The sequence below is a fragment of the Gallus gallus genome, chromosome 1 (genome assembly GCF_016699485.2).
Source record: "Gallus gallus isolate bGalGal1 chromosome 1, bGalGal1.mat.broiler.GRCg7b, whole genome shotgun sequence".
Taxonomy (NCBI): domain Eukaryota; kingdom Metazoa; phylum Chordata; class Aves; order Galliformes; family Phasianidae; genus Gallus; species Gallus gallus.
Window position 1 is genome coordinate 84,338,949 of NC_052532.1, and position 14,053 is coordinate 84,353,001.

The 14,053-nt window shown below is 41.9% G+C and overlaps 1 protein-coding gene across 7 annotated transcripts in view; it reads right to left on the bottom strand.

The window, feature by feature from the left end:
- TBX19 (T-box transcription factor 19) overlaps positions 1-14,053 on the bottom strand; it is a 23,651-nt gene continuing 9,598 nt past the window's right edge. For 4 of the 7 annotated variants that reach the window (XM_046909002.1, XM_046908984.1, XM_046908964.1 and 1 more), the window contains 7 exons: positions 8,763-9,027; positions 6,767-6,901; positions 5,890-5,951; positions 4,890-4,951; positions 4,069-4,257; positions 3,253-3,385; positions 105-1,143 (listed from right to left, as the gene is read on the bottom strand). In XM_046909002.1, coding sequence (XP_046764958.1) covers positions 906-1,143; positions 3,253-3,385; positions 4,069-4,257; positions 4,890-4,951; positions 5,890-5,951; positions 6,767-6,901; positions 8,763-9,027 — 1,084 coding nt within the window. In that variant the 3' untranslated portion in view covers positions 105-905. Of the gene's footprint in view, positions 1,144-3,252; positions 3,386-4,068; positions 4,258-4,889; positions 4,952-5,889; positions 5,952-6,766; positions 6,902-8,762; positions 9,028-14,053 lie in introns of all 7 variants that reach the window. The other 3 variants (XM_046909062.1, XM_046909039.1, NM_204950.2) reach the window with 3 other exon arrangements.

A 14,053-nucleotide genomic window follows, 5' to 3' on the forward strand; every position in this document is an offset into this window, starting at 1 on the left:
TGACAACGTGCTCCTGGTGGAGCTAATTTAAATTCTCAGATGCTAGTAGGTAAAAAGCACAGGTTTGCATATTTACACCTTGGAAATGCACTGAAACCATAATACACCATTGATTCATATTTTATTAGTACTCTGTGCCTGAAGCAAAGTGAAAGTGTAAGCTGAAGTTTTTTCTAGAATTCTTTTCCCTCCATCCTCTCAAAAACAACACATGCAGAAAACAGAACTTTTCATTTAACATCAGACTATAAATGCTAAACCAGATGCCCATCACCTGCTGCTACAATGCAGCTGCTTTCTCGGCTTGAGCGTTATCCTTTATCCCTATAACACAGAAAGAGCACACAGGAGCTGGAAAAAGGAAAGGGACAGAGAATATCATATGCAAGCTGCATTAGGGTGTCAGACTAATCTCAGCTCCCCTAAAGAGCTTAGTTTCAGGAAACCTTCATGTGACAATTCAGAAAGCCTTTAAAGCAGCCCTGTCACTTCAAATCAATTGTTGCAAACTTGTCCACGATTTCCATGGACTTGGCTTTCAGTTTCAGAAAGGGCCCTTCTAAAACGACGTGCAAATATCCAGCTGCCTTGTCTGCTTCAGTCAGTCCCATATCTCTGGTCATTTTAATGTAAGGAAGGAGCAAAGCCAACTATGAAGATTCTTTCTGGATATCATCCTCAATAATTCAGGAAGGTTAGAGTAATAAGCCAGTTCCCGGTTCCCATACTATTTTCCTCCTTTGCATTATGCATTTTGGTTTCTCTGGCACACAAGAGATACATTATTGAAAGTGATGCTTGATGGGGAGTATTCTGCATACACATCCCTGTTCTGAGCTTGGTTCCTGGGGTTCCTTTTGTGTCTCTCTTGTTTGGCTGAGCTTTCCATTTGAGCTGCCTGTCCATTAAAAGGAGTGTGAGGATGTCCACGCAGAGTCGGCTAGTCTGACTAGAGGAGCTTCCCCTTGTGTTTCCATGCCACCAGACACAGTTGCCTGCAGAGGGATTTGGACGGATGAAGACGCAGTAGGTAAGGGTACATTACCCCTTAGAAACATGCTTGAAGTGTTGCTGTTCACCTCACTTCCTGGGTTGGTGACACTTACAGCACTGTTGCTCACTGACCACAGACAAGGGTAATGACTGGAAAACAAAAAAGCAATACAATCTGAATGGCTTTTTCAAAACCTGCATAAGACTTACTTCTACGGTCAAGGGCATTATCTGCTCAAAAGCAGGTATCCCAATCAAGTTGCTGAACTAGATCAGCCTTGCAGATCTTATGTGACAAACACGAGCAGCCATTATACTTGGTGACGTTGAAGATAGGCATGGAGAGAAACATGCAAATACATGTGATGTTTCAGAATTTAAGTGTTTTTTCTTTTTTCTTTTTTTTTTAAATGAATGTTTATATTTAAAATAATTTCACCTGACTTTCTTGGCACCTAAAATAAGGAAATTCATGCATTTATTTGGGGAAAGGAGGGGAAAATACTTAATTGGTTTTATATGCCTGATAAGTTCCATCCAATCCTAGAACTGATTACTGCCCTATTACCAATACTTCTATAATGCACCATGAATTAGCCTTTGTTATACCCCTACAGCGGAGTAAGAACCTCATTTCGTGCAAGAGAATAGCGAGGAACACAGAGAAAAAAATAATTTGGCTTGAAAACTGTCATCGACTGCAGACACCTGAGTTTCAAGATCCTGGCTTTCAAAAGTGCCAGGGAATAATAAAGCTCCCATTGATTGCATCTGGGCAGAAGGTAATCAGCTTGTCAGAAGGATCTGTCCAGGGATCTTAAGTTGGGTACCTGGGACATGTTTTAAAATCTGGATGCTGATTAAAGCATGAAATAAAGTGTGAATTACCAGGGCAGGCACAGTCCTAATGCAGAGATTTCTCCCACTCATCCACATCAGGCTGTGAAAGAGTATTTTTTGTTTGGGTTATTTGACGTGAGCAGACATGAAGCATGGAGTGGCAGATCATGGGAAGCTTTTTCTCTTTGCAATGTGGCAACATCACTGTTGTTCCAGCATATGCTGCACAGGATTGAGGAGTTAAAGAGAAACCGTAGCATCACGACAAGAATACAGCCACTTTCTATACTCTGAAGCATAAGAGAAAGCAGAGGAACTGGAGACCATGGTGGAATGAAAAGCCTTTAAAGCCTTCGACACTGTCCCCCACAACATCCTCACAGGGAAGCTGGCTGCCCATGGTTTGTATGGGCACACGCTCTGCTGGGTGAAACAACTTATTGCTGCTCTCTTCCAATATCTGAAAGGTGCTTACAGTGAGAGTGGGGCTGGTCTCTTCTCACTGATGACAGGACAAGGGGAAATGGCCGCAAGTTGCGGATAAACCAGGATAAGTTTAGGTTGGATATCAGGAAGAACTTTTTTACAGAAAAGGTGGTTAAGCACTGGAATAGGCTCTCCAGGGAGGCGGTTGAGTCACCATTGCTGAATATGTTTAAAAACCGTTTGGATGTGGTGTTCAGGGACATGATTTGTCATAGAACGGCCTGGGTTGAAAAGGACCACAATGATCATGTTGTTTCAACCCCCCTGCTATGTGCAGGGTTGCCAACCACCAGAGCAGGCTGCCCAGAGCCACATCCAGCCTGGCCTTGAATGCCTCCAGGGATGGGGCATCCACAGCCTCCTTGGGCAACCTGTTCCAGTGTGGCACCACCCTCTGTTTGAAAAACTTCCTCCTAGTATTTAACCTAAACCTCCCCTGTCTCAGTTTAAAACCATTCCCCCTTGTCCTATCACTATCCACCCTCACAAACAGCCGTTCCCCCTCCTGTTTATATGCTCCCTTCAAGAACTGGAAGGTCAGTAAAAAAAAAAAAAGGCTAATATTACAGCAGGCAAGCTGACATCTGCACAACTTATTTTTTTGAACCCTCTGAAGTATATGTTTACCTGGGATATTGTATACTAGATAAAATATTGGAGGGACTGAGCAAGTGTGCACACATACTAGTAACTACTGTTTCTGTAGTATTTCACATTCATGTAGCACGGGCAATCTTTGCTGTCAGATACGTCCTTCAGTTTAACAGTATCTCCACTTCACACATGGAAAATTGAGATCAAGAAGTGACTCAAAGGAAGACTGTGTACGTAGCAGAGGTGGGAACTGGTTAAGAAATCAGGCATGAATGGAGCCTTATAGCAGTCCTACTAGCCTCAATGCTCCTAATGCCAGCAGCTTTCCTGTAACCTTACCTGGGCCCTGGGCTGGTAGCTCCCTTGGTGTGTGGCACTGAGAGCAAGTTAGCATGTGGAGAGGATGGCAAAGTCCAGCTGTCATGTCCTGAGAATACCTGAAGATTATTGCTGGAGCTCTCAAAAAAATTCACTTTGAAGGGGAAAAAAAAAAAAAAAAGAAGAAGAACAAATCCTCATGACATGCATTTTTCCAAGAATCTTTTGATTAATGATGACTGCCATATGACTGGCAATGTTTTGGTACACGTTTCTGTATAGGTTGAGTTTTCAGTTAAGCAGGATGCTTTGTTAAATTCCAGCTAGCAAACAGATTACTTTATCCTTACTCCTGTTTCTGGTCAATTTCATATGATCAAAGTAGAACCAGTTTCCGTATCTCCACCCCCAAATCCACCCCAGAGAGCAGGTGGGACATGAAAGATCGCCCGGCAATACCAAAAAGCCCTCACCTCAAATCAACTTCTGCCACGTTCCTAAGGGCTCTCTCAAGTCGGAGCAGTAACTGCTTTGTGGCACATCACTAAAAAGAGGGCCTGCAATGCTTTGATACTTTTATATAACTGGGAGGAGGACTTTAAGCAGAATCATTCAACTCTTATTTACATTTTGCAGTTACAATGCAGAATACTGAACAATTCTGTTCCACTTCCTTCATTGCCTTAACCGTACCTCATGCATCCAGTGTTCAACTTAGATTGTCACAGACACTCAACCAGCTCTTCCCTAGCTTCAGCTCTCAATTGTTTTACTGCGTAGGTTACTGAAGCAAGGGTCAGTCAGGGTGACTGTTTCCCGGAAGCAAAGCTGTTGTACCTGTAGGTGAATGATTTCTTTGCATGTAGGAAGGTGGGTATGGAGCAGCCCGATGCCCTCGCAGTGCTGAATATCGCTCGCAGCCGTGGGGAGCCTGTGGAGCTGGCAAAGGTAAAGGTGCAGTGTACTGGTAATTAGAGCTTCCTGATGCACACACTGTATCTGGGTTGGAAATCAACCAGCCACCCACTTTGAGGGGAGAGAGAAGAAAACTATTATTGCACTAAAACACTGCAGTTCAATAAAGTAGGCAGGCCTCCTGCAGATCATTTGAGACTCAGAAATATCAAACCAGTATCAAAATACTGCTTCACGGAGCAACTGAGAAGCAGAAAACAACCAACCAAAAGAAGAAAGCCCACCAAAAAATCCCACTGCTGAAAACAAGACCAGAAAACACACTAAGAGAAAACATCACTGATGTCAAAGAGTAAATGAAAGAAAAACTGATCATCATTAGAATGAACACAATATCTTCTCCCTCATTTAAATTTTTGTCCTGCTTAATGATGAAAGTTTTATGGGGGACAAAAATTCAGTTATAAATACAAAAAAAATGGAGAGAAAGCCCTAAAAATTCCATATTTTTTTTTCTGGATTCCATTTACATCAAAAATTGGATCATAAGAAAAACGATCCTTCTGCAGAAACTGATTTCCTACTGAGGTTATTTCAATCATTATTTACTTTAAACAGTCCCTTTCTGCAAAGGCAGTTCAAGGCTCAGTGAACTGCTGCTCTGACTCAGTTAAGCAGATCCCAGCTTCCCAGCATCTATCATATCACACAAAATCTCCAGCTCACGTGAACAAAAACCTTACAGTGAGAGTATGTCATATGTTGACCTTCAGAGGCTGCTTCTGGTGCATCCTTGGGATGGTTTCTGAAAGGGAAAACATCCAGAGGTAAAACTTCTGATTGTTAAATTTGTAAAGACATTTTAAAAACTGAGAACTATTCATGCACACACACAAAAAAAGACTTTTCTACACTCTGTCATAAAGGAAGCCATTATGTTTCACAGCATCCCGAGCCTGAAACTCTAAGTCTACGTGTGGGACACCTGGGACTTCCTGCATCCCACTCAGTCTAAAGCAGTGCGCTGCCTCCTGCTTAGGGACGTGAGGCAAAGGCAGCATTTGCCCTCTGCAACTGAGAATTGAGACACAGCAGCTCCAAGAGTAGAAAGGAAAGAAACAGTGATTCTCCTGCAGGCATGTGGGAGACATCACGTTAGAAGACGTAGCAGGTCTGGACAAAATTTATTAGCAATTATGGATGGGAATTTATCATTCGGATGCCTCAATGCATTAGTACAGATGAAGTGAATCTTTGTAAAATAATTAAGCCACGTTTCGTTTCTCATGTTAGAAATATCTCTACCATAATGAGCACCTACAGGTGACTTTTAATAAACACACCATAGACTATCACACAGGTTCAGTAATAGCAGTGTATCTATGTTACTGGTACAGTGCAATTTCACTTTAACTATGCTTTTTGGAATATGCAGCATTTACTTTCCCATTTACAGTGTAAATGCAATGTAGTGAACATTTGAGGTGTGTAACATTACTGGGAAAACTCACACCATCTCATTTCATGTATCCTTCCACCTTGAAGAGAATAATCCCCCACATTAGGACATCTCATGGTGACAGTTATATAGAGTCTCCCCACTAGTTTCAGTGGGGTGACTCTAGATTTAAGATGATAGAAACAAGATTAAGTCATGTATAATTTATTTCTTCCATGGTAATACCACAGTTTTAAACCATACCAGCAACCAAATACTACCGGAGCTGAAAAAGATCAACTTACCTTTCTTTTGCATCCAGGAAGGCTTTGGCAAAGGGATTATACTTGATTTTGAGAGCTGTTATCTTGAGTTTACAGAAAACAAGGCATGTTAGTGAAGGCAACTTGGAATAGTGAGTTGAAACAACATCTTCCAGAGTAAACCAAGTGGAACTGCCATGGTTAGACAAAATATATCCCCACATATTGCTTTCCAGGAGTGGTTGGAGGCAGATTTGCTCTTTGTATGGTGCTGTGTACTGATCAGTGCCACAGGCAGCACACCAAAAGGGGGCAACTTAATGGTGTGGCCTAGTCTGGTAAATCCTGTGGGATTGTGAACCCTTTCGAGAGAACTGAGAAGAGAACCAAATACAAATCAAATCTGCAGGCAGGAGATATGGCAGATGAGTGAACTATTGTCACAATCCGAATTATCCCTCAATTCCAATTTTAGGGTTGGAAAGAAATTTTCCTTTAGAATGAGATGCCTTTCCATAATTGTACGCGTTTTAAGGAGAGGGAAGAGCTAAGATTATCATTGAAATCGTTGGTCATTACTATAGAAAGTAATAGAAACTATAGAAAGATATTTGAGCTGACTGTAGGTTTTTTTTTTTTTTTACAGTAAGAGATTGGGATGCCAGGACAGATGGACCAATCTGGAATAGCAGTGGCAGAATATTAAGCTAAATCTGGCTTAGTACTGCAGCCAGACCCTGGACTGAATACTTTTCAACTGCAGAAAGAAGACAGTATTAGACTGGATGGAGCATTACACTGCATGGGACTGGTGGTGAAACGAAAAAAGGACCGGTCTATTCACACTGATCTTGTAGTTAATAGGCTTCTAATATATCTCATCCATGATATCCAAGAGCACAGCGTGGCATCTGCCTACCTCTTCATTTTGATAGGCAGTCACAGCTATGAACTGAGTCTCAGGGAAGGAACAGTTCATCACCATCCGGTGGGGGCCTCCTACACGAACTATGTGTACCTGGGGCTCGTATTTATGCAGGGAGTTCAACATTATCTGCAGAAAACAAAATAGAAAGACCTCAATGACACTCCGGTATCCACCCCACAGCTGTTTTTTTTCATTCTTGCTCTATAGTAGACCAGATTAAACCCCTCCAATTTAATGTTATTGAAAGCAAAAGAGCGGGTGCCTTCCCAACTCCTAGCAAACCACAGAATTAAACAGAGTGGGCTTGGATTTAAAGATTTTGATACAGCAGTGTATGTGTCAGTAGCCATGGCCTTCACACCACTGGGCTGCCACTGCACTAGAGGTTGTTCAGTCAGTTAAGGAGCAGTCAATCTCTATCCTGCTTCTGCTATCTGAAAGAGTCAGAATTATCATCACAGAAAACAAGGCCAGGATAGAACTAGGGTAGTCACGTCTCATCTTTCTGGGCAAGATTTACCTAAACAAGCCTTGGCAAATGTCTCTACTCTAGCATTTAAAGCTGTGCACAATGGTAATTCTACAGAATACCTTCCTCAGGAAGCCTGTTTCATTACTTAATTATCTCTAATGCAACAAAATATATTTAAAATTAAGAAAAACAAATGTATTTTGGAAAGTGCTATGTGCATATATATAGATGGAATAGGAGCCAATAGCTGACTAACAGTGCTTTCTGCTAATACTTTCTAATAACACCACAAAAGGGGAAGCTGAAACACAGTGGAGACGTGGTTTACCTTAAGACTGCTGCCAGAACTTAAAACAAGGAGAGCTTCAGTTGTTTGCCATGTAGTTGACTTTTCTTTGGATTGTTTCTTCTTGAGCTTTTCCTCCTTTCCTTTCTACTTTCTCCTTCTTCCCTTGCCTATATATGCAGGTCTTGTTCCCCTGTCTTTCCCCTCAAGGTTTCTTTGACCTTCCAAGTTGTGTTTTCATTGTTTCTGTCCCTCTCTTTCTACAGTGCATACATTTAGGCTTTTACCTTTTCTAAGGTCCTGGATGCAGGATTAGAATTTGCAAATTCAGATCTTGTTCTGTGTTACGCAGTAAGTCCTGTGTGCCAATTCTATGTGTTACTTTATGAAAAGTCAGGTTATCTTTCTGTTCTTCAGTCTCTAAAAATTAAGATAATTTCCTACCTAATTAAGGCACTAGGTTTATGAAGGTACCTCACAAACCAAATGGAAATAATGGGTAGAGAACATACAAAATTTACATGAAAAAAATAAATTCTGGGCTGACAAGTATCATCCCACGTAGGAGTTTTGTACAAAAACAAGCAAACAAAAGGTCTTGTGCAATATTTTATCTCTGGATGCATCGTCAAAAACAAAATATGAAGCAAAACTAATTTTCCCGTTTGCATTTTTAAGGGGTTCAAAGAGAAAGTCACTTATTTCTGGTACATGTGGTTTCTTTCCAAAGGCCAAAGCTGATTCAATAGAATATTGATAATTATCATGATGCAGAAGCAGACATAGTAATTATTTCATTTAGGAGCAGCCTTTTATTCTGCTATCTGACTCCTGCCAACATTCCACTTACACCAAACAACATGGGGGAACACAACAAAAACCTAATACCCGTGACCATTCTTTCCCCCTTCTCTGAAGTCCTATGTAAAAGATAGAAAAAAAAAAACCCAGCACACAAGACCAACTCTCAAAAGCCCCCTGATGATTAAGTAAACCACAGCACTCTGTTTCTCTTAACATCAAGAAGTCCATTAAAATCTGAAAGCGCCAATTAAGGCCTGTTTATTCCTGTTTACATGTGGCCTCCAGAGAATAATTGGCATCTGTGGGTGAAGAGGACTGTGAGGGCCTCTATAATTACATAAATGCACCCTTGATATTTCTTGATTGGTAGGTGCTTGCAATCGAAGCCAAGAGGTGTATGGGGAAACATCAGGCCATACCCATACCTGCCCACTCCCATTGAGCTTGTTGGTAAGTTTGACTTTGCTGAAGGAGATGGCAGCTTTCATCCAGTGGGCCCCAAAGTTGGGAGAATCTGGGTGGATGTAGACACAGCTGTGGTTTGGTGGCTCTGGTTTCCCAGCTGGCACCCATTCTCCATTGACGTACTTCCAGCGGTGGCCATCAGTCGGGGCAAAGTCTAACAGGAAAGAATACATGGCATTTGGGTCCAAGCCTGAGACGCTGATCTTCAAAACAGGGAACATCCTCCTGTTCAAGAAACAGTAAGTGGAGATGCCATTAGAAACCGGTTTTGAAAGGCTTGTCTGAGTGAGTCTGTGGCCAGTAGCCCACAGATTAGGTCAAGGTAAGAAAAAACATCCTCCCTCCCCATCTCTCTTTGTATAGCTAAAGGAAAGTCTCCTGAAGTTTAATCCTTCTTTTTATTTTTGCAGTTTTGGAAAAATATGTTATTGCTGAAGTAGGGTACTCAGGTCTTGATCTAGATTTGTGAGTATGTTTTATTTACGAACTGTGTATAGTGTCAGCAGCATCTGTAGAGTATGGACACGCTAAATACATCCTTAGGTCTGAGACAAGAAGGCATGAACAGGATTGAACAGACTCAAAGATGGTCGAGCAGGTGAATCCAAACCACAGATTGACTGCATTAACTACAGAATCCTGCAATAAATTGCATTTTGGTGCTTTTATTCTCCTCCAGAACATTGTCCAATGGCCAAGTTCTACTTTGTCTCACTCCGTATATATCCTCTAAAATCATCTTGCCATTTCCAACCTTTAGGACATAATCCCAGGCAGATAACCATCACAACAATATACAAAGATTTTTCTTCCTTCTTTGGAAGGGATGGTTCCATGGCCTCTGTGTCAGTACATACATTTCCAGTTTGAGAAGTCTGGTCCTTGCTGTCCAACCTGCACTTGGCAGTTCTTCCAGTCATCTGCTCCCTTCCTTCCATATTCCTCATCCTCAGCAGTTTGATCACATTCTTCCACTTATAGTTTCACCACAGATGCAATGCTGTCCATTACTAAGAGCCCTAAACATGTATCATCCAGACTTCCCACCATCTTGTAAGTATAAAATTTAAATACTGTCTTCATTCAGTTTTGGGAAAACACTTTGAAGCATTTTTGTCCTTGACTCCAATGCCCCTTTTTCTTAACTCCCTTTTGTTTATTATGCCTTCCTTTGTAAAGGAGATTTGCAGCAGTTCACAGCTAGACTTTCATCAGTTTTCTTTCTGTTCCAACGCCTGTGATTACAGCTTTGAATTGGCATCTCAGTGCCTGAACAAGTCTATGGCAAAGGAATTAGTAGGGCTCTCACAGTTTCAGGAACTGTGAAAGGCAGCAGAACAGACATCTCCCATTGAAGATACCTTACTCATTACGTTTCTTAGGTTGTGGCATCATACACATCATTACATGGGGAATTACTGTAGGTGCTATATATCACCGCCTACTGTTCATATATGAACATGAGGCCTCCTGGCCCCAGAGGTACCCACACTGACTTCTCCTGGAAACCAACAATTTGCCACATTTTTATGCACAGGACAGTAAGTCTTCAGGCTTCTTTTCTCTACAGATACAGAGATTAGTTACACCTCAGCCACCGCCTGAGGTCCATGGTCATGGTAGCTCTCTAGGCTTAGTTAGGCAGCAGTGCAAGATGTCCAAAATACACAAGGAGGGAACTGAAAAGTCACTCTCTCCCCAGTAACACCAAAAGGCCCCTGCATTCACACCCTCCAGCAGACTCCACCTGCAGACTGCTGACCATCTCCTTTGCCTTTTACGACATCTTACTCACTTCTTACCTTTCTAAACATACATTCAGCGCCTTCTGCCCACTCTCTCTGATTTGAGAGAGTTTTTTCATTTAGTATGAGTACTTGGTGACTCGGTGCCAACGCAACACTGAGAAAGATATGCTGAAACCATGATCTTTCTAAGTAGAAGTTTAGCCAAGAATTTATCCACTACATTTAACACGTCTTTCTGACCAGGTTCCCCCTTCTTTCAAACAGGAACATGACTAAAATTGTGGATGCACTGCTCCCTGCACAGCCAGGTCACCTGCTGCCCACCTTCAAAGTAACAGGCTTACATATTTAGCTGAAATTGAAACAGAGGGGAAATCTCATCCTCAAAAAATTTAATTTTGCTAGATTTCTCAGAACTATTTGCTAGTTCTTCTGCACACAATGCAAAATTCTCTGCCTTTCTACTTGAGAAGCTTGAGTTTTTCCCCAGGAGAGCGGAGTCAGCCTCAACTCTAACCTCCCGTACCACATAAGTTACAGCGTTTTCCTGTATTAATGTCCACTGTACACACAATTAATCCCCACCTCATTTGGATCAGCATGTTTTGATTGTACAGGACTTGGAAGATGGATGGAAGACCTACCACCTTACTTGCTGAGCAGATAAATAGCTTTGCTGTTCAAATAGCATGCTGTAGCATGGCAAATGAAAACTTATAGAATCATAGAATCACCAAAGTTGGAAAAGACCCACAGGATCACCCAGTTCAACTATCCGCCCATCACCAATAGTTCTCACTAAACCACATCCCTCAACACAACATCCAAACATTCCTTGAACACCTCCAGGGTCAGTGACTCCACCACCTCTCTGGGCAGCCCATTCCAGTGCCTGACCACCCTTTCAGAGAAGTAGTATTTCCTAACGTCCAGCCTGAACCTTCCCTGGTGCAGCTTGAAGCCATTCCCTCTAGTCCTAAATTCCCTCTATTTCCACAAATTTGTTTCAGTCAGAATTTATTCCAATGATCAGATAGGTGCACACGTGACCTCTGTTACTGCAATAGCTGAGTATTTCAGTCTCTTCCATTTATTTAGAGGTCTGCTACAGTTACTCCATGGTATAGAGCTTGAGTGGGAAGATGTTTGGTATCAAATCTGAATGTGTAGTAACAAGTAAAGTTGCTTTAGCATTTAAGCCTTTCTCCACATCCCTCTCCAGGTTTGTCTGCATTGACCCAGTACTGATTCTCCCCACATATAAAGGGGAATGTTGGCCCTTCCCCTCCTCCACACTTTAATGTGGATGTTTTGGAATACCGCGTAGCTGAAGTGGTATCCACATTGCAAGAAAACTTGCTCAGTCAGCAAACAGGTTGCTTAAATGTTGAAATGCCAATAGAACACAATAAATCCAAGCAAAATAGGAGGCTGATTCTCAGCACACGAGCTGCACCCTTTGAGATACATCTTGTGATACAGCATGCAGTTTAATTTCACTGGTATCTGTCCTATTAAAAACACATCCATCTTCCCCGTGTGCCTCGGCGTTTTGCTGTGCCAGGCGGTTCGTATAATGAAGCACAGTGCAGCTATGGAGAAGTATCTACGTATTAACAGTGAAGATGGTTCAGAACATTTTGGGACCCTCGGTACCAATTAGAGACGTCTCAATCACAGCAGACAGAACAGTGCATGCTAGAATTTTATATCTGAGGACCTTATCGGACAGCCTTTCATTCTCTGGTACGTTCTCACATCAAGTTTCAGCTTAATTTCTGAATTTTGCTAACGGTATTTCCACACAAATTGTCCTTCCTTTTCAAACACCCAAGTTCAGACTGGCTTTTCCTGTTAATCCTAGAAAACAGTTTTCAGAAGTGCTCACACATCCTTCAAGAAGAACGCCTGAGTTGGCTCTATGGCCGTAAGCAGCAGCAGAATATGATCAGCGTTTTTTCTTTTAAGAATCCCCTTTAGAGACTGTCACTGAGGAATTCTGAGCCTGAAAAAAAGCTCAGGACTCACAGGAAACTGTCCCGAGTTCGTCTCCTTTTGAAAAGCACGGAGTTGCTCAGAGGGTTTTGCAGCAGCCGCTGTCTATTCCCTTATTTCATTGTGCTGCTGTGTTTGTGAAGGGAACATACTTTCAGAAATGAGAAAGCCTTTTTTTTTTTTCTTGGTAGTCATTAATGCTACAGAACCTTCATTATAAGGATTCATGCAGATTGCTAAAATACTCTTAAAAAAATTTAGTTTGAGACTGCTGTAGTTTGATCAGATAGACAGAACATGTACCTACCCCCACCAGCACTGGCTTTAGGAAAAATAAGAGCAAGCTGATAAGGACAGCACTGAGTTAAAAAGAAGAAAAATAAATAAGCTTCCACAATTAAAATGTAACACTGCATATTCAAATGGTGATGGATTTTCTTCTCAGCAGCAGCATGAAAAGATTATGGACGTGCATTCACATAGACATTTTAGAGAGAGGGAGTATCACCTGCAATCACAACGTACATTAGCAGTGAGGAAAGAAACTGAAAAATAAATAACCCACAACCTGCTGGTAAGGCACAATCCTTCGTATCCATTTAATCCACTTGGTGCAAATTTATTCTCATCTTGGTTATTTATGCTGATAAGGAATCGGTTTAAATCTACCTTACGTTAAGTGAAAATCCACTCCGAAGTTTGCTTTCACCTAACAGCAACTACAAACATTCAAATTAAGCAAAAGCAGTTTCTTAGCATAAAGAACAACAACTACAGAAGACATCATCTATCCTTATAGGTTCCTAGGAATCAGAGTGGCAATAAGCAGTGATATTCTGGGAGCAGAGCTGTTCTCTTAGCAGAATAACCTTGCTGAGCCAACAGTCAAGATTTTTCCCCTTTTAATTGCTTTCACCTATGTCCCTTGTCAGGCTGCAGGCAATAGCACTCTCGTCCACAAGTTCTATTCAACCAAAATCTCTGCCAAACTGATGGCACTCACACCACGTGAGTAAATCTTTTCTCTTGCCTCTTAATCCTGCTCTTCCATGCAGATCTTCCTTGCAAAAGAAACGTGCATGGAGATAGGGGTGGGAGGGGGTGGCAGAAGTGGCAAAGGTAGAGTAAGTAAAAACCTTAGTACTGCTGTACAGGAAAACTTTCCTCTAGTCATTACCTGGACTGTGTTGCCTTCCCAGTTCAGTGCAGAGCCTCTCTGGAGAGCCTCCTTCAAGCCAGCATCCCATTCAGAATTAACATTCTTCTCTCCGGGTTTTGAACTCAGCAAATAGTAAGATATGTGATCCCCTTACATCACAATTGGTTATCTTTTCAAAGCTCTGCATGTCAGCCAGTATACTGTGGTGTTTACTAAAGTATGCCAGCAACAACGACAGAGTGATACAGCTGTGGGACCACACAGATCTGGATGGCACATACAAGCCACAGAGCACAGCAGCATTGTACCCCTTTCTAGTACAGACTGTGTGTGCAGACTGTCAACCTCC